At 35.1% G+C, this 20236-nt stretch overlaps 1 protein-coding gene and 1 long non-coding RNA gene across 3 annotated transcripts; both read right to left on the bottom strand.

Annotated features, from left to right (window-relative positions):
• Positions 1–1702: 1702 nt before the first annotated feature.
• LOC110462931 lies at positions 1703–9578 on the bottom strand. The gene is made up of 2 exons (XR_002464328.1): positions 4647–9578; positions 1703–4444 (listed from the first exon to the last, which is right to left on the bottom strand). It is a non-coding gene; the product is annotated as an uncharacterized LOC110462931 (long non-coding RNA).
• A 1678-nt stretch (positions 9579–11256) lies between these two features.
• Positions 11257–20236, bottom strand: LOC110462930 (tumor necrosis factor receptor superfamily member 5-like). Of its 2 annotated transcripts, none has more exons than XM_021517181.1 (8): positions 19925–20236; positions 17984–18456; positions 17549–17707; positions 16629–16755; positions 16010–16074; positions 15022–15174; positions 13802–13906; positions 11257–13368 (listed from the first exon to the last, which is right to left on the bottom strand). In XM_021517181.1, the coding sequence occupies exons 2-8, from the start codon at positions 18450–18452 to the stop codon at positions 13130–13132; spliced, it is 1317 nt and encodes a 438-aa protein (XP_021372856.1). In that variant the 5' UTR covers positions 18453–18456; positions 19925–20236; the 3' UTR covers positions 11257–13129. The 2 variants fall into 2 exon arrangements, with proteins under 2 accessions (XP_021372856.1, XP_021372855.1); XM_021517180.1 differs by having other exon boundaries at positions 15022–15198; positions 19925–20233.

Raw genomic sequence — 20236 nt, 5'->3', positions numbered from 1 at the left:
GAGCTATACGTCCATAGGCATGTAAAGCCGTACATCAAAGCTTACATCAATGACAGAGGATTTCAAGGTGTCCAAATGAAGAATAGTGATGACACTGAGGGATTCCAAAAATGTGAAAGTCAGAGGAGCCGGTGTGCAGACAAGGACAGGTCGGAAGTGCAAGCCTAGCAGTTAAGCAGGCAGAAGATATGGTTTCCATACGGGACATCATTGGAAACACCTGTATGGGATGTCAAGGCCTAGGAACGACCAGATTTAGGCAATGGAAAACAGCAAAAGGGAAAGAGAAACGTGATATAGTGCATGAAGAAGTCAGGCGCGCAGAGGAAGAACCAGGACAGCAAAAACAGTAGAGATAGGATGTGGCAAGATGGAGTGTTCCAGAGAGACGAATTACCTGGACCGAGCTCTGGAGAATGGAGCCATATTATATATCGGATCTCATTCCTGATGAGATAAATATATGACGTGTTGCCATCGCCATTAAATCTGCTGAAATGGGGCCTGACAGAAGGTACAGGATGCAAGCTATGTTGAGATCGTGTCATAATTGCCCACATCTTGTCTGGATGCAGAGGTTTTCACAACAAGGGTGATATCGATGGAGACATGACAAGGTTCTCCGAAGCTTAGTCAATACAGAGGGGAGATGAGGAGAGTCAAGCAAACAATAGGTTCCAAGATTAAGGAAACCTGCCAGTCATGAGGATGGTAGACCTGACTATTTCCATTAGAAGTGGGTTGCCGTTGATTCCCAGCCCAGTCCGTGTGGAAGACGTTTCACACGCTAGGGATATGCAGCAAAGACCGACAGAAGACAGTTTGGGTATTGGGAGAGCAAGCCGAGAGAGCATCATGCTGGATGTGGCACCGGCAAGAGGACAAGGAGTGGAAGTCGCACAGTGAGAACATCACCACAGTGGACCTGCCAACTGTAGGATGTCATGATTTTGAAGGGTCGAAACATCCAGTGACGGTTAATAATCATCTGCCCAGTCGTCAGCTGGACTAGTAGTATTTCATGGCGTGGGTTGACTGTGAACTACAGACAACAGATGCCATGCCAAAGTATAAGCTGACGTTGCACTTTGCACCAGGTAAGCTTAAAACCATTCGTAGCTACATAAGTGAGAAAAACAGTTAAAATTATACAATCAGAGGGCCTGTATCGCTCACCTGAATATGTTTAAAATAATTGTTATGAAGTAAAGATATAGCACTCCATGGTAGGTGCTGTAAGTCCATATGAAATTTCAGAAAGATCCATCCAGTATTTCAGATATAGCGAGAACAAATTTCAAACAGAGCCCAACCTCTATGCCCCTAGGGGGGGTCATACCCAACGTTTATAAAAAAAAATTGAGTCCCCTTGGCCAAAGGATGCTCCAGACTAAATAAGGATAAAATCCCTTAAACCCGATGGTCGAAAAAGGATTTTAAAGGTTTTACCTCTATTTCCCCTATTGGGCCCCGTTCTTCTGTCCCCAGCTGGGCCACACCTACCATTTATACAAAATTGAGTCCCTTTGGCAAAATGATGCTCCAGGCCACATTTATTTAAAATCTACCTGGCCGTTCAGGACTACTAGCGTTTTAAAGGAAAAGTTGACTGACGGACGGACGACGGACGCTGCGGTATGGCATAAGCTCACCATGGTCCTTTGGACCAGGTGAGCTAAAAATGATACAACACATCTTTTACAATTTAAACAATTTTAATTTGATAATTCAAAATCAAACTAATACATAACAATATCCAACATTTTTGGATAAAATTAGTTACATAGTTACTGGGGATTTAGAACAGACTTCAAAGTCTGCAAGTTTGTTTTATTGCAGTGGTGTGTTAGTATGAAATCTATATACAATGGAGAGCTCCAGGTCATGTTTTGTTAATATTGCAAAAACATGGTATCTATAGCAAGGACAGATACTTGGTAGGCTTAGAGGACGAAAACATGACAGCAAATACTACAAGTGAGGTAACACCATCAAACTAACAACCAGGCAACTGACAAAACTGCAGGGATTTATCTGTCATGGGCAAAATAAAACTGCAGAAGGTCAGTATACTATTATAGAAGTCTGTTTAGCACTAAGCAGGAATTCTAAAGCATTGTAATATAAACTATATAGTGCCATATTTCTGTCAAATAAAAAACCATTGAAATCAAATACTCACATTTAATAAGCTGATTTTTTATGTTCTTTAATATAGTTTAAGAACATCATCTTAAATCGTATGAAAATGTCAGATTCTGAATGTGAACCTCTAACATCAAATTATTTTCCAAGAGACTGATATGATTATGTGTGTTGCTCCAAAGTAAAGCTAATTTAACAGAATACATTATTAGACAAGCAAACAAAACAGGTCCCCTACAATTACAAAACATACATGCTTTTAATGCACAAATATATACTTTCATATAATAACAATAACAAGGCAAAGCAGAGCAGCAATCAACCGTAGAAAGGGTCACACATCCATGATGGAGTTCTCTCTCGTTCATCACTTTTCCTCTGTAGGAGTTGCCTCCCCTCACATCACATATATATAGTGACACAGTAAGAATAAAGACACTTTTATATTAAAAGGAATTAAGACACAAAATGTACCTCGGACCTACTCTATATTCTCCCTATTTATGAAACAAAGCCACTCATTGGGTTTTGTACCCGGATTTGTCTGTAAGAGTTATCTCCCCTCACATCACATGACCATTAATATAGTGACACAGTAAGAATAAAGACACTTTTATATCTAAAGGAATTAAGACACAAAATTTACCTCGTACCCACTCTATATTCTCCCTATTTATGAAACAAAGCCAATCATTGGGTTTTGTACCCGGATTTGTCTGTAAGAATTTGCACACAAACGAAGTTGACAATCAAGATATGTTGCCATAAACATTTGCCATTGGCAGCTTTCAATAAAAGACTGGAAATACATTTTAAATACCATCTATATGATGTAACATGTTAAACAGGCTAATTTCTTTTCAAAACACAAAGAAGCAAGATCAACTATTTGTAAGTAATAAAAAAAAACATCTAAACTTTATATGTATTTTAAACAAAGAGAAAACAAAAGTTATTCCCCAAATTCAGCAAAAAAGTCCATGTAAACTACCATTTCTTTCATAATAGATTACTCAATATCAAAACATATTTTTACTTATAACAAAAAATAACGGTGGAAGATAAGAAAATGGCTTCACTGAGGAAATAATTCCGGCATCATAATTATTCAAAATAAGTTTGGTAATTTTTCAATCAATAATTTTGAGTTAATTCATCTGAAGCTGTGGAGGAAATGAGTTTGAGTGAAACAAAAGCTTATTATATCAAAAGGTCATAGAAACAGAACAAGTCCGGACAGATTACCATGTGTCGGGCTGCTTCCACACACACAAGTCTCAAAATAGAAAGATATTCCTTATATTTACAGAAAAACAATTCTGCTTATGTGTCATAATTATTCCATACAGATACAAATTTCATGTCTGATCTGTTCAATAAAAGATAACATGAGACACAACCTAAGAAAATGAGTCCCGAAAAATGCTATGGAGGGAATATATTCAAAAAAAGATGCAGTCTGATATTTGCATATGCCTTCACCCCTGTCCCTCCCCCTCCCTTAGGTAACTCCGCCCACATCTACTGTTGCTGATGTCACACAATTGAGTGACTGTCAATGAGTACACCTAAATATTTGGACCTATTAGATAGTTCTTCACTACAACAAACTACAACCAAATAACATGTAACAGGTAATTAAACAAAAACACAAACGTTGACACTGGTATAGTACACAACTCTTACAGAACTTCAGTAATATTTCACCTCAACATTCTCAACAAACAGAAAAAAAAAACGAAAATATAACCGGGTGATTTAAAAACTTAACATTAAAACATCTGACCATGTCATTAAAATAAATAAAACATAATCCTATTATCAAGTGCAATGTGTGTTAACTATGTTGTACACAAGTGCAGTATTACCCAGTGGAGATAATATATTTGTAAGTGAAAACAAAATTGTCATTTTTACATCCAATGTTATTTTATTTATCTTATATTTCTGAGGTAACACTCTGTTAACAGCTGCAATCTTGATACATGTTGTTTTAATGGAAACCTAAAGAATTTCATTTGTTAATCAAATTGCCTATCATTTTCTATATTGCAAGCCTTGGCAGTAAATATGTATGCATATGCCGTAAATATGAAACAAACTTTCAAGATCATTTTGTGGCTTTGCAGATTTGTTTTCGCACACCATTTATCAGTAATTTTATATCTTTCTTTAACTGGTTTTGCCGTAATCTCAACATGGACATATATCACATTTATAAACAGGTAACATGATCAAATATCACCTCTATAAACAGGTAACATGGTCACATATCACCTTTAATTTATAAACAGGTAACCTGGTCACATATCACCTTTATCACTAGGTAACATGGTCACATATCCCCTTTATAACTAGGTAACATGGTCACATATCTCATTTAATTTATAAACAGGTAACCTGGTCACATATCACCTTTATCACTAGGTAACATGGTCACATATCCCCTTTATAACTAGGTAACATGGTCACATATCTCATTTAATTTATAAACAGGTAACGTGGTCACATATCTATAAACAAGTAACATGGTCACATATCACCTTTATAACTAGGTAACATGGTCACATATTTATAAACAGGTAACATGGTCACATATCACCTCTATAAACAGATAGCATGGTCCTATATCACCGGTCAGGACTTCACTGGTTTGTTAGATATATTGGAGAGATGACAGCCTGGTCAATAAACCTTCTCCCAGTGATTACAACATAGTGATGACTCAAAGCACTACGAACCATTGTTTTACATGTAATTTGAAATCTCTATACAATTGTCATATACATATTTCCTCTTCAACATGAACAAAGTCTGTCGATCTATCAAATAAAACAATATATATATATATATATATATGTGTGATAGAAATCATATTCTAAATCTGAACACAATTTAGGTCAGAGTTTGGCAGTTTGTTCTAAATAACCTTTTCAATCCTAGTATACTTAATCTGCAATAAGTCTTCAATTTGGGCAGTTAGTTACTTTAAATGTTTCTCCTCCTCAGATATCGTAATCTACCCTTGTTTCTCTTATGTAGAGGTCGTAGCCTGTGCTTATTTCTCCTAGATAGTGGCCATCTTCTACTAAGGTTTTTCTTACGTAATGACTGTAGCTACCTGTAAATAAAGGCTCTACTACAGAGTGACCATAGCGTACATTTCTCTTACGTAGAGGTCGTAGCCTGTGCTTATTTCTCCTAGATAGGGGCCATCGTCTACTTTTGTTTCTCCTATATATGTAGAGGCTGTAACCTTGTTTCAGTATCTAGCTTTAAGTCCTACATGAGACACACCTGAAGAAAACGAGTCCAAAACAATTCTATGAATGGAATATATTCCACACAGCATTGATAATTCTAACTCTGGTCATTTGTGGGGAAGGTCAGAGACTTTTCTTCAGCTGGACTGATCCGGTGTGGCTGACCACAGGAAAAGTCTGCTCTCTACCTCTAGTGTGTATGTTGTTGATAATGAAGAAAGTGACATAAATCTGCAGACTTTGGGGCATGTTCTGTGTTAACAATCCTTCAATAAATGTCTAATGAAAATAGGTGAATTTTAAAAATAGATCACAAACAAACAGAATGTTTGCATAGTTCAAAGATTTTGATTACTTGAACAAGCCGTTTTGTTATTGTGAAAAAATGTGTTGATAAACAATGACAAGTGAGAGTCAGGAACCACTTAAGTACAATCGTATGTTCCTTATGAATCATAAAACAACTGGACAAAGCGACAGAACATATCACAGATAATATAATTGAGCAGCAAGTAACAGGCAATTTACACAGTCCATCACCATAGAACATCCACCGAGACCCCAACTTATCAGGACAAACTTCGACTAACCTAAATTAGCTTTAATCTCTGTATCACAATGCACATATCTTATTTGATTATATTTTATCGTGCTTTCTTCAATAACTTTTTATCACAAAAAGCAAAAATCAAGATAACTTTAAATTTTACAACCTGATTTTTCACTCAAAATTAAATTTTTGAAGGATTAATCTAGAGAAACACATTTTTTGAAATACTAACTTCATAATTTATGTTAATACATAAAATTTCAAGTGAATCAATCAGAAAATTTAGATGTTTGTTAACATGTTGGGGCCGGATCTGAAATAGATGAGATTTGCTCAAATCAGAATTGTAATAAAAAAAAAAATCTTTATGTGATTTGACTGAAAAAATATCTCCATTTCATTTGTGCCCAGTATGAAAAAATATTTCAGAAGGTAAAATTTGAGGACTTCTTTCTCTACGAAGCAGTAAATGAAGTCACAAGCATTACTCTGAATAACAAGCCACAATGTACACATCTGTTTGTTTATATCACATGTATGCTATTAGTATTACTCTGTTTATCTCCTTGTTCAAAATTTTAGACCTCAGTTTTCTTTTGCATATTCTGCCATATTTTCCGTCATATTCAAATAATTGAAAAATTATGATAACTTGTAAAGCAAATTCAAATCAGAAATTCTAATTATAGTAAATCCAACATTTCAGTTTCAGCGATCGGTTCAGATCCAACATTCTCTGCAGGAATAGGAAAGATATGGAAAATATTTGAGCATAAATGGAAAAAAATATTTCGTAAACTTCAAAACACGCCAAAAAGGGCACACAATTATAGCGTATAAATAACATGATATGTTTGAACTAAACATTGTGTAATTTTTTATAGATTAATTATATTTTGTTGACAACATTATATTGCCACGTAAATTTTGTGTGAAACATTATTCATTAATTCTAGCATCACATGAGAATTTATTTCTTAACTCATTCACCCCTGAAGACACATTTGAACTCTTCCAACTCAAAGGTTGGAATAGTTCATTACCAAATTTCAGGGGTGAATGAGTTAATCATACTTCATGTTACATAATTTTATGTCTTCATGTTTAGTGAAATAAAACTACATGTCCACACAAAAAATACACACAAAATATGCGTTATCTACTGAGCAGTAACCGTTCACAATACCAGACATTTACACCTTCAGTATATATTAGGATTTGTTTGTATATCTAAGCTCTCAACGAAAACTAAAGCTGACGTAGATGATTACTCAGTCGACTTGTCTACACAGTCACAAACAGTTTTGTATACAAGTAATTCCAAACGAAATGACGAATGATATTGAAGATGATTTTCATCACATGACCAAACTGATAGAGTATTTTACATGGGAAATGTGCAAAAGTAAATACATAATTATATTCACTACACAAAAGGGAATACATGTCAAATTAGATAAACCTGATTGAGTATAAAAGTCAAGCAATGAATCAAACATAATTACCAAATCCTTGTCGTAATTAAGATTATTCTTAAATGGAAATTTGATTGACATTTATTGCTAAATTGTACATAGACAGTAAACGCACACTAACATATTAGTGTCAGGCTGCTTTCATTCCAAAAGATTTGATCACCTGGATCGGAGTCGTTTGTTTACGAATATTGTTGAACCTAGCAGCCTGATGTTGTTTCCTGACAAGTTTCCAGACAATTATTTCAATGTCCGTGTAATTTACAGACTTGATAAAAAAAAAATGTTAGAAGATCCAGCCGTTCCACAAAAACGTCCAAAAACTTGATGTACTGACCCAACACAGAACAGCTGACGGGGAACTTTTACAAAAACACCATCAACTGATGCTGCAGCATTCCATTCCAAAAGATTTGATCACCTGGATCGGAGTCGTTTGTTTACGAATATTGTTGAACCTAGCAGCCTGATGTTGTTTCCTGACAAGTTTCCAGACAATTATTTCAATGTCCGTGTAATTTACAGACTTGATAAAAAAAAAATGTTAGAAGATCCAGCCGTTCCACAAAAACGTCCAAAAACTTGATGTACTGACCCAACACAGAACAGCTGACGGGGAACTTTTACAAAAACACCATCAACTGATGCTGCAGCAACGATTTCTGACAGGAACGTTATTATATGATCACAACGATCTTTTAGTGATTTGATCCGTCTGACATCCTAATGAGGTGATATGTGGAATTCCCGGGTCACTGTCGCTCAGTAAATTAACTAGAAAGTTGTATTGATTAGCACTATATACAAATGCATGGCAACTTAAACCTTTAATGGGACTTTTAAAGTATCTCTATAATATGGTTCATAATGATCAATGAAGGCAAAAAGTTTGTTTAAACGTCAGTTCAGTATAATTCATAAGCAGACTAAAAGCATATAAGCTTATTCCAATTTAATTGTTTTTATAAAAAACATTGATTTTGAAATTATATGACATTATTTTAATAAATGTATATTTTGATATAATATGACATTATTTTGATAAACACATTTAACAACCTTTTGTATACAAGTAAAACAGTCTGTGTCAGCTAGCACTTAAAACAGTATCTCAGATACCTTGGTACACCTCAATAGACGTGATACAATTTGTTTAAATAAAAGAATACAGCATTTATATTATAATTTAAGAGTTTTACTTTCCAGTCAAGATTGAGATTTGTATGATGATGTTGTGCCATTAAAATATCCTGGCTCTTAAACTTTTATTACTTACAACACTTTATGATGAAACTTTGTAAAATCAGCTCTCATACCATCACATAAAACCAATTGTTGGAGAGATAGACACAAAAATTAGCAATAAATATTCAATTAACAATTTGTTTCCATTTTATCCACAAATTATAATCACTAACATCTTACTCAATAAGAAAAAACATTAAGTTGATAAATAAGTATGATTTGACTCAAGTTACAACTTATGTATATATATATGTATATCATAAATTACAATTCAACATTTATATAATTTACCAAATTGAAATTTATTAAGCATATATTATAGATTTTGTTAATTTGAAAATCGATAATGTTACAACACTTATGCCATTTCTGTTTGATTTTAATGATATTCATTTTCACAACATCAACTTTTAAAAAGAATACAGCTTGGAAAGCAAATTTTAAGGATGAAACAAAAATCTTTGGTTAATTTTTGTTGATAAATTTGACAAGCTAGAAAAATATATGAAACACCAGAAAAAAAAAATAATGCTGATTATTGATGCAAATCACATCGAAACTAAAAAGTAATTCACTGAAGTGAACCATGATGTTAAGGATATATATACTACCTCCCACAGTGCACCTGCCATTTGCACCAGAGTTACCTCCCTTACGTTCTATTAAATGAATATTGTCAGGAGGTAAATCGGGATCCTCATGTCCTATTCCTGAGTTTCTTTCAAGATGTATACATGAAATAGCAGTATTCTTCACAGGTCTAATAGTGTGAAACTCTTTTGTCTTTAAGTCACAGTTACAGGTAGCATAAATCCTTAACTCACAGTTATAGGTAGCATACATCCTGAAGTCACAGTTATAGGTAGCATACATCCTTAAGTCACAGATATAGGTAGCATACATCCTGAAGACACAGTTATAGGTAGCATATATCCTTAATGCACAGTTACAGGTAGCATAAATCCTTAACTCACAGTTACAGGTAGCATAAATCCTTAACTCACAGTTATAGGTAGCGTACATCCTTAAGTCACAGTTATAGGTAGCATACATCCTTAAGTCACTGTTATAGGTAGCATACATCCTTAAGTCACAGTTATAGGTAGCATACATCCTTAAGTCACAGTTAAAGGTAGCATACATCCTTAAGTCACAGTTATAGGTAGCATATATCCTTAAGTCACAGTTACAGGTAGCATACATCCTTAAGTCACAGTTATAGGTAGCATACATCCTTAAGTCACAGTTACAGGTAGCATACATCCTTAAGTCACAGTTATAGGTAGCATACATCCTAAAGTCACTGTTAGGTAGCATATATCCTTAAGTCACTGTTATAGGTAGCATACATCCTTAAGTCACTGTTATTGGTAGCATACACCCTTAAGTCACAGTTATAGGTAGCATACACCCTTAAGTCAGTTATAGGTAGCATACATCCTTAAGTCACAGTTAAAGGCCGCATACATCCTTAAGTCACAGTTATAGGTAGCATATATCCTTACGTCACAGTTACAGGTAGCATACATCCTTAAGTCACAGTTATAGATAGCATGCATCCTTAAGTCACAGTTAGGTAGCATACATCCTTATATATATATATATATATATATATATATATAATTAAGTCACAGTTAGGTAGCATACATCCTTAAGTCACAGTTAGGTAGCATACATCCTTAAGTCACAGTTATAGGTAGCATACATCCTAAGCCTAATGGGAGTATCAAAAACTTAAGTATTAAAGCTATTTTAATTATTTGATACTAAATAATAAACACAAAAAATAAAAAGTACAAAATGAAATAATGCATTAACTTAAATTCTATGAATTTTCAGTTTACACTAAATGAAATTGATTATGGAATATATCAATAATGAGAAACAGAAATTATTAAAATATCTTACATATAGCTACGAAAATCTTACACACAGCAGCAAAACCATTTTCACCAAATTTCCCTCTGACATAGTCAGTCCAGAATGACCTGTTGTGTTGAACTTTACATGGAATATTTGTATCAGGCACTTGCACTTTAACCCTTTCACCCCTATGTAATTTTAGTAGACTCTACCATGCATTGAACTGGATGTGTCCATTATGGTCTCAGTGAAAGGGTTAAGAAATGCATATTTGGTGTTCAGGTGTTAAAATTCAGCATACACACCCTTTAAAATTACAACCATTTTACCTGGAACACGGGTAATCATTTTTTTAACGACAGATCTAGTTTTGTTTCCAATATAAACAATAACCCGCGTTTATATATATTGACCAGAGGTCAACATGACAGGTCATTGTGGTCTGACTAAATATATACATATAAATAATTCTAAGACCATAAATAAACGATGATAATGTGGATCTTCATCAATGATCATTCATGTTTCAATAAATTACATTTATACGTATACATGGTACATGTAGATGTCAAACCCAGCACCTACTCATATGAAACTTCCCCACACGCTCAAATATCAAAATTGCTATAACTTAATTTAATTCATACAAGTGGACAATGAAGATAAACTTACCTTAAAACCCCCTCTAATTCAAACTACCCCCCCCCCCCCCCCCTCTAATTCAAAATTCTTGCAGGACTTTGTATACTTTTTCAAAATGTCATTTTATTCGTATTAGTTTGACAGATACTAAGTAATAACACCCTTGAGATGTTTAGAATTTTCTACAATCAAAGATCAGATTTTTCTACATACTGAAATTTAGACATATTTTATACATCTAAGTTAGACTGAGTTGAATTTTTACACACAAGATTCCGTTTCTGATATTTATTAGAAAGGGAGGTAACTCATATACAGTAAGAAAACAACTGTTTTCCACAAAATCACTATGAATGAGTGACATGGAGTAAGAATTTCTATAACATTTTAAGAGGATATTTAAATCTTGACTTTGAGCCATTAAAACATGATTGTTATTTACTTCATCTATCAAAACATTTTACAGGTTGAATTAATTACAATTCAAAAATACGTAATAAACCTTGGTTTCACTTTGTTTTACATCCTATTAACAGCAAAGGTTATCTAAGGACATAAAGAGAACCTCAAATATTGACAAGAAAGTTAATTTAAAACTAGTCAAGGGAAAGTGTAAGCAAGCTCACAAAGATATACCCTTTTTAATAACCCAATCAAAAATCCCTTCCTTCATACACATTTACATAACATGTATTTTACCTTTGCAAAGGTGGCAAATAAAATACACCAACTGTACTTTCACTTTGCCAATTTACAAAAAATCCAAAGACATTGAAATGAAAATGTCCAAGGGATGTAACTCAGTAATGAAAATATAAAAAAATGTTATCAAATTTTGATTTACAGTTGTGTTCACTCAAGAGCACTACCATCTAGGGTAGGAGTGAGAGTGAGGATACAGTATATATGAGTGCAATAGGTAATGAGAGCACCGGTTTAATTCTGTATGACTTGGTTTGGTTTGTTTGTGTTTTACGTCCTATTAACAGCTATATATGGTCATTTAAGGACGTGTAATATAAGGCTTTGGTGGCGGAGGAAAGCTTGAGTTCCTGGAAAAAAAACACCGACCTAAGGCCAGTAACTGGCGACTGCCCCATGTAGGTCTCAAACCCGCGTGGAGGGCTAGTGGTATCTAGTTATAATTCTGTATGATACGGGCCTGTCACTTCTCATCACACAATGAAAATTTTATTCGGGATGCCTAGATTTTCCACCCCACCACCACCGCCATTATTTTTGAAAATAGGTGTAAGTGAATAATTCTCAAACATTAACAAAATTATCCTCAGAAAAGATTTGTGTGTGTTTAACTGCCTGACAGTGATGAGCTTACGAGTTGCCATTTCACATCAAACATACATAATTAATTACCCTACTACATGGGTAAGGCTTCTCATTCTCACGTCACACATGTCCCTTTAAACCACGTTTTATACCAGAAACACACAGTGAAGGTTTTTGAGCAAGGACTGGTCGACGAAATTCACTCACAACATTTTTCAGGATAGAAAATCCATCCTTGTGATAATACAACCATTTCATGGCATTCAGCAACATTTTTATTGCTGTTTAGGTTAAACTTTCCCTCTCACGTTACATCCCCTTCTGTGCCTCTGAGTAAAGGCTTCACAGTCCCCTAACAACCCTTACTGTATTGTAGATTGGCCCTTTGGCATGACACCATTTCTGTCCAATTGGGGTACAACCCAAGGCCATTAATCCTTTTAGAGTTTAGTCCATTGTACTATGGGATAAACTTTCTACCTTTTAAGTTACAAGCATGTAAAAATCCCACTTCATTAATGTACAATCATGAATAATCTGTGATTGTACATAACAACCAACGCTGGCTCAGTGTCCGATCATTCACATCCTCATAACAGTCGTCTTCAAACACAATACTTTTCGATAAAGTCAACTGCTGAAGTTTCCCAGCCAATGTTTTAACTTGTAGCCTGCTCATCATCTAGAAAGGGTTTCACCGACTTGTGCTGCTTTAGTTCAGTGACAATCATGTGCATGTTCTGTTCTTCGAGTCCCTTGATGACATTGTCCAGTGTAGGGCGTCGGGACTTCTTGGTCCAGTCACAGAGGACCTGGTAGATCATCTCCTTTACATCTTTGGGATTGTTCGTAGTGTGTTCGGTGATCAGGGCCTCTCCATATTGGTACTTTGACTGGCCTGGAAACATATTGATCAGATTAATAATAGCCTATAACTATTTGAATCTTTCTTAAAAAACTTATTCTTACTATGTAGGAACCCGAAACACGTACTTGTTCAAGGCATTGCCATACCAAACACTTGTAAGAAGTTTCATTAAACTACGTTGAGGAATGAAATCACTAGAGCAATGACGAAGTTTTTTCTAAAAATAGTATCAGTGAACTTGACCTTCAACATAAAAACCCAAAACATTTACTTGATTTAGGCATTGCCAAACCAAATACTTGTATGTACTTTCATGAAATTCTGTTGAGGAATGCCCTAGATAGAGCGATGACAAATAGTTAACTTATGTACATACGTACGGGCCGAGTCCTATATCACCTTGAATTATTTTTCCTATAATCAAAAGTTAATTTAACAAAATTGAGAAGTTGCCCACACTTACTCATGATTGACCGTAAAGCCATTCTGTAATCTTGAGTACCACAAAGCTTAGCAGACAAAAACCGATTCACTTCATCCCATGGTACCTTCGGGCGGGGCTTAGGTTCTGAAACAGACACATGTCACAAGTTATTTATAAACTGGATGATAAAAAAAGGCAAATACATCATACCCAGGTGGTGTAAAGCAGATTTTAGGTTGTTTAATTTTACTAGAATATTTAGTATATTGTAGGATGTTTCACATTTAAATCACCAATATTATTTTAAATATAGCTTTCGATAGTCATGTGTCAGAGTACATCTCCAACAAGTTGAACACATTATACTTCAGGTATTCCTGTAAGGCATCACAAACATTCTAGAGATCCAAAGCACTAACTGGTGATAGTACAGAAAATTAAACCCAAACAAGAGGCACAAGGGGCTTGTACCACTCACCTGATTTTGTGAGGGTTAATGGTAAGATACTGGCAGCATATATAATTTGTCCTAACAAAGTGTATGTTATGTAAACAGCAAGGATAATGTACTTACTGTAGGCTGATATAATTTTCAATACCTTTCATAACATATATACCATATGCACCACAATAAACTACATTCAATATCAAGTCATTTGGTGAGCTGTCATCACCTGTAACAATTATTCTAACCCTACACCATCAGTTCTAGCAATTCAAGTTTTTATCCAGTGTCAGTTCTAGTAGTTGAAGTTCTTATCCAGTGCCAGTTCTAGTAGTTAAAGTTCAAATCCAGTGTCAGTTCTAGTAGTTAAAGTTCATATCCAGTGTCAGTTCTAGTAGTTAAAGTTCATATCCAGTGTCAGTTTTAGTAGTTAAAGTTCTTATCCACTGTCTTTTCTAGCAGTTTAAGATCTTATCCACTGTCTTTTCTAGCAGTTTAAGATCTTATCCAGTTTGAAAGAAGTAAAATTTCATATTCAATGTCAGTTCTAGAAGCTATAGTTCTTATCTAGATTCAGTATTTCTAGGTATCCATTAACCATTCAAAATGTAGTTTTAGTATTTGTATATTTTCCTGACTGCTGTTTGACAGACCAAGGAAGCACTTGCGGTCAATATGTGTACTGCTACATTGTATAAATATACCACAAAATTATACAGTGGACAAGAATATTTACATGTTTTTGCCGACAGCAGCCCTTCAAGTATCATGTAATATTGACTATCAATACACTTTCCCAGCCTTCACTATTTACCTGTGGTATCTACACCATTACTGGGCAGGGATGCAGGAGGTTCTGATGGTGCTTCTGATGGTGCTTCTGGTGGTGCTGCTTCTGGTCGTGCTTCTGATGGTGCTTCTGGTCGTGCTTCTGATGGTGCTTCTGGTCGTGCTTCTGATGGTGCTTCTGGTTGTGCTTCTGATGGTGCTTCTGTATAGTGATAGAATTGTCAGTGATTAACAATATGGTTACGGACACTACAAAACATTATTTCTTTTATATTGTGTCACACATGTACATATTGACTATCAACACCCTGTCCCAGCCTTCACTATTTACCTGTGGTATCTACTACACCGTTACTGGGCAGGGATGTAAGAGTTTCTGATGGTGCTTTTGATGGTGCTTCTGTAGTGATAGAATTGTCAGTGATATACTGCAGTCATGCTAATGTTTATACATATATCACATATTCAGGAAGATCATTTTGGAAAAGGGCTTGATCTTAACTGAATCAGAAAATGATATTTTAATCAAAATCTAGTGAGAAATTATAACAGTAATTTTTTTTTCCAAAAATTTTGTGGATTAAACCTTGACCTTGAGCAAATGACCTTGACCTTCAACTGGTCTTGAGAGATTGATGTCAGAAATAATTGTATAAAGTTATAAAAAAAAAATACATCAGGGATGCATGGAGAAGCCAATGCTCTAATGATCATGTAAAGATTCTGTAGATGAGACCATGATCTAAATCACAAGACTTTGGCCATCATTAGATCTTGGGAGACTGATGTCAAGACGCACAGACAAGTTGACATTCATAAATGTATTGTTAACAACAGTGGGTCACGACTGCGGAACACTTTCACTGTGAATGGCTATTCGTGATCGTGTGTGAGAAATATCATATAATCTTCGAGTTTACAACGTACATGGTCTGTGATAAATTAGTTCAGAGCTTCTCCGTCTATACGTAACAAGGGATCAACACAGGAGCCAAACTAATGATTTCACTTACCTGCTGCAGGAATGGACGTATACGATCCATTTTGGGTGTCCGTATTACCATCAGGGCTGTTAGTCCTGAAAGTACAATAAGATAAAATATTACACTCTAAAGATGATTTTCCTGTATACTTATGTTACTAAATCAAACTAACACTGTAGAGAAAGTCTATTCCTGTATACTTATGAAACTAAATCAAACTTACACTGTAGAGAAAGTCTATTCCTGTATACTTATGTAACTAAATCAAACTTACACTGTATAGAAAGTCTATTACTGTATACTTATGTTACTAAATCAAACTTAAACTGTATAGAAAGTCTATTGCTGTATATATATGTCACTAAATCAAACTTATACTGTAAAGAAAGTCTATTCCTGTATACTTATGTTACTTAATCAAATTTACACTGTAAAGAAAGTCTATTCCAGGGGGATCCTGTATAGTTATGTTACTAAATCAAACTTACACTGTATAGAAAGTCTATTCCTGTATACTTATGTAACTAAATCAAACTTAAACAGTATAGAAAGTCTATTCCTGTATATATATGTCACTAAATCAAACTTATACTGTAAAGAAAGTCTATTGGCAACCCTAATTTGAACCAAAGGTGATGGACTATCTTACTTCTTCGTATCTTTCTTCTTCTTCCTCTTCCGGATATAAATGATTATCCCGATAAAGGCGATGACACAAATAACAACAAGTATTGGGATTACAATGGCTGCCACAGGAGGGTTGTTGTCCTCCGAACCTGTCAACAAGAACAAGACATCAACATATGATTGTAATAACATCAACATATTATTGTAATAACATAAACCCCGACTGATAGGAGTTTTACAAAGTGACCAGATCGGCCTTCACTGTATTATAACAACCAAGTGACTCACAAGATACAACCATATCAGTAATTACCATTGGTATGCATTTATTAGCCGTTTAATTGTTCAAAGTGTACGGATGATTTGCTACGCATTTTATTAGCCTCGGCTGGCGATAAGTCTCAGAGTTTTATTTGAAGATAGTAGCTATAAGTAGCCATTGATAATTGTGCTTGTGATATAGTTTGGAATCTGTAGATTAGTGTGACCGTACTTACATGTAGTGTGATAGTAAGGTAGTTAAGGCTGGGAGAAAAAAGAGAGAGTGGGGTTGGAGAGTGGAGTAAGGGAGTTGAATAGAGGTGGATGAGTTAGGGAGACCGAGTAGATAGGTCTAGATCTAGAGACAGAGAGGAGAGTTAGAAAGTTAGAGTTAGATTGAGAATTATGAAAATAATAAGAATAGTAGTTTAAGCTGTAGTTTTAGGTCTGTGAAGTTTTACAGTTTATAGTTGGAGATAAGTTTGGAGTGGATAGATTGAGTTCACAATGGTAAAAATTTGTATATTTTGTGACTGATTAAAATACACTAGAGTGATGTAGTACCTAAATTGAGTCAATGTAAAGTACACTGGAGTGATGTAGTACCTAAAGTGAGTCTAGTACCTAAAGTGAGTCTAGTACCTAAAGTGAGTCTAGTACGGCAGTCTCAGTACTAATTACCTTTAGGTTTACAAGAAACATCAGTCTTTCTTGTCCCGCCGACCGGTACAGTTCCTGCTGAACAGTTTTGATAACTACGACATGCTGCTGTAGTAGATTCTTCATCAGAAAATGTTCCAACCGGACATGATTCACACTTTGTGTCATTGTTTGCTGAACCTGTAAAAGTATACTTGTATATTTTAATAATGTATTTTTGAAAAACCTGTATTTACAACTATGAACTAGAGATTTTTAATTTAAATATACATTTTACTAATACAAAGAGTAACATTAACAAGGAAGAAATAGTTTAGGACTGTCCATATTTCTATTTTTAAAAGACAACCATTGAAACCTGATATCTTTGTAAAAAATTGAAATTTCCTAACTTGTGGTATCAACATGACACCTGACCTTGGTACAACTAATTACAAATATAGCTGGAGAACTTACCGCGAACTTTTACCCCTTCTCCGACTGGACATCGACTGTGCAGTATACAATCACCCTCATACTGTGTCATTGGATTTTGAGATTTTGAATGATAGTAATAACCAGTATTACAAACACAAAAATTGTTTGTTGTGGAGTTACAGGAAATTACAAGATGAGCGTTACGTATAGGGCAGCCTTTCTCTTCTGTGCGACAAGTCTCACATGACTCTGCTCTGTTGTAGTTGATGGAGAATTTGCCAACCTCGCACTCCTTACATACGGAGTTGGTTAAGTTGTGTGTACAGTGTCTCTGTAAGTACGTCCCAGGTGAGCACATCAGACACACTATATCGGGTAAGTCGGGGTTGGGATACCGTGGAGGGGCTTCTATATCCGACGGATTCACAGCCGAAAGACTTCCACTCACGACTGGTGACAGTACAGGCAGTGGTCCCAACATGTAAACTAGTATCCACAGCCTGCTCATGGTCCTGTAACATATAATATTGCAGCCATCATTCATTTTTGCTTGAGGATATGTTTCTGTGATGCTGTCATATTGTTCAAATTGCCCCTTGTATTGACAGGTAGTAATCCATATTCTAGGACAATATGTACACTTTGTAAACTTGTTTTACAAGCAAACAGTTTAATACACCTTTAAAATTGGTCGATCCTTTAGGATAGCAAAGTTTCAAATTAACTTTAGTTTCCCATATTGTTGTGATGTTTTGACATGTTCGTTTATGTATCACCTATCAATTATATACAGTAAAACCTTGTTGAGTCGTATGTATAAGGTTATTTATGTCTTAAATATATGCAAGTTAGTCGCCAAATGCTGTCTGCCAGTGTGTTTATCAAATGTTCCCACAACACTGAGAAAAGAGTATACTGTAACAGTTATGCAATTAAAACGCACATACGACTGAGACTAATATCTGATAGTGACTACCTCGCTCGACTCCTTGTGTTAGTGCAGTCGGGTGCATCTTAATGTTAACAACTGAATTATCAGTACTCGTAATCGCATGTGTGATATTGAAAACTGTAAGTGTTAGCAGTTTCAATACTATCGATTGTTTAGCATACTATCGACAATTGTTATTGAGTTTATGAAGTTGTCATTAATTAATCAAACTGAGAGGTGTATACAATCGCAATCTATCACAACTAGTTGTCATAGACTGCTGATACAGACCCCGATCCTGGGTGTGGGTGTTGAATTCCTATATCATGCATAACGATATTAGATATGGAGAACTTTTAACAGTATTAGCTATAGCCACCCCACCCCCTTCTCCTCCCCAATGAGAGATGGAAACATGTAGATTACACACTAAGCAAACTGAAGAAAGACCAAGCAACAACATTCTCTAATTACCTGAATTCTACAGATCCTAAATCAAATTCATATATAAGGACATGAAATATCACACATTAAACTTAAACATTTTCATGTAATATTACCAATCATAAACCTGACAGAACCATCACGTTACCCACTAACGTCACACAACAAACAGGCAGACCAGTATTTTAACTTCAACACAATACCTGGATGGAAAACACTGCTGAATGAGGGCAGTACCTGCAGGTAGTCGTTCAAATAAATATAGTTTTGCATCGAAAAACAACAGACTGAAGAAAATATACACACATAGGCTACCACGCAGTCTTCTTACCTTTCCGAGCCGTTTCAGAAAATACCCAATGCAACCGCAGGCCAAATGTGTGGTAAATGTGTCAAACTATAGCTACTAATTCGTACATCGGGGAAACTAAAAGCTTAATTCTGGACAAACAAAAAGAATGAAATTTCATATTTTTTCAAATGAATCGGCACAGCATTGAGACGTTGTGAGAAGAGGGCTAGGCCTGTAAGGGTTTGTGTTGCGGAGGCTGGTTTTGGCAGCCATATCGTTCTACAACATTCCTGTGCTAATTTCATCTACTTACGCATCGTTGCTCAACACTCTATGACGAGTGAATTGTGGTTGTCATAAACTTGGCTGAAGAGAAGATACTTGTTTTTAGAATAACATGTCAACTTTACACTGATATCGTTGCATTATGATAATATCCATCTATAAATGATTAATTTTCGTTAACTGGAACCATAAGAACGATACTTCCGGAACAGGAATAGTGTTACTAAATGTAGAAAACGAAGTTCCGGGATTTGGAAAATATGTTTTTTTTCCCTCAAAATTAACTTATTAAATAATACCATTAATCATAATTTTGTCATATTCCTATCTAAATTAAACA

Source organism: Mizuhopecten yessoensis, unplaced genomic scaffold (assembly GCF_002113885.1).
Source record: "Mizuhopecten yessoensis strain PY_sf001 unplaced genomic scaffold, ASM211388v2 scaffold10847, whole genome shotgun sequence".
Taxonomy (NCBI): domain Eukaryota; kingdom Metazoa; phylum Mollusca; class Bivalvia; order Pectinida; family Pectinidae; genus Mizuhopecten; species Mizuhopecten yessoensis.
Note: the sequence above shows the minus strand (reverse complement) of the source record. Positions and strands in the feature narration are given on the sequence as shown.

Coding starts and splice junctions, on each gene's coding strand:
- LOC110462930 (XM_021517180.1), bottom strand. CDS start 18,452: ATGAGCAGGCTGTGGATACTAGTTTACATGTTGGGACCACTGCCTGTA. Junction 16,075..16,628: donor AAGAAGAAAGATACGAAGAA/GTAAGATAGTCC, acceptor TTGTACTTTCAG/GACTAACAGCCCTGATGGTA. Junction 15,199..16,009: donor TACGTCCATTCCTGCAGCAG/GTAAGTGAAATC, acceptor ATCACTATACAG/AAGCACCATCAGAAGCACAA.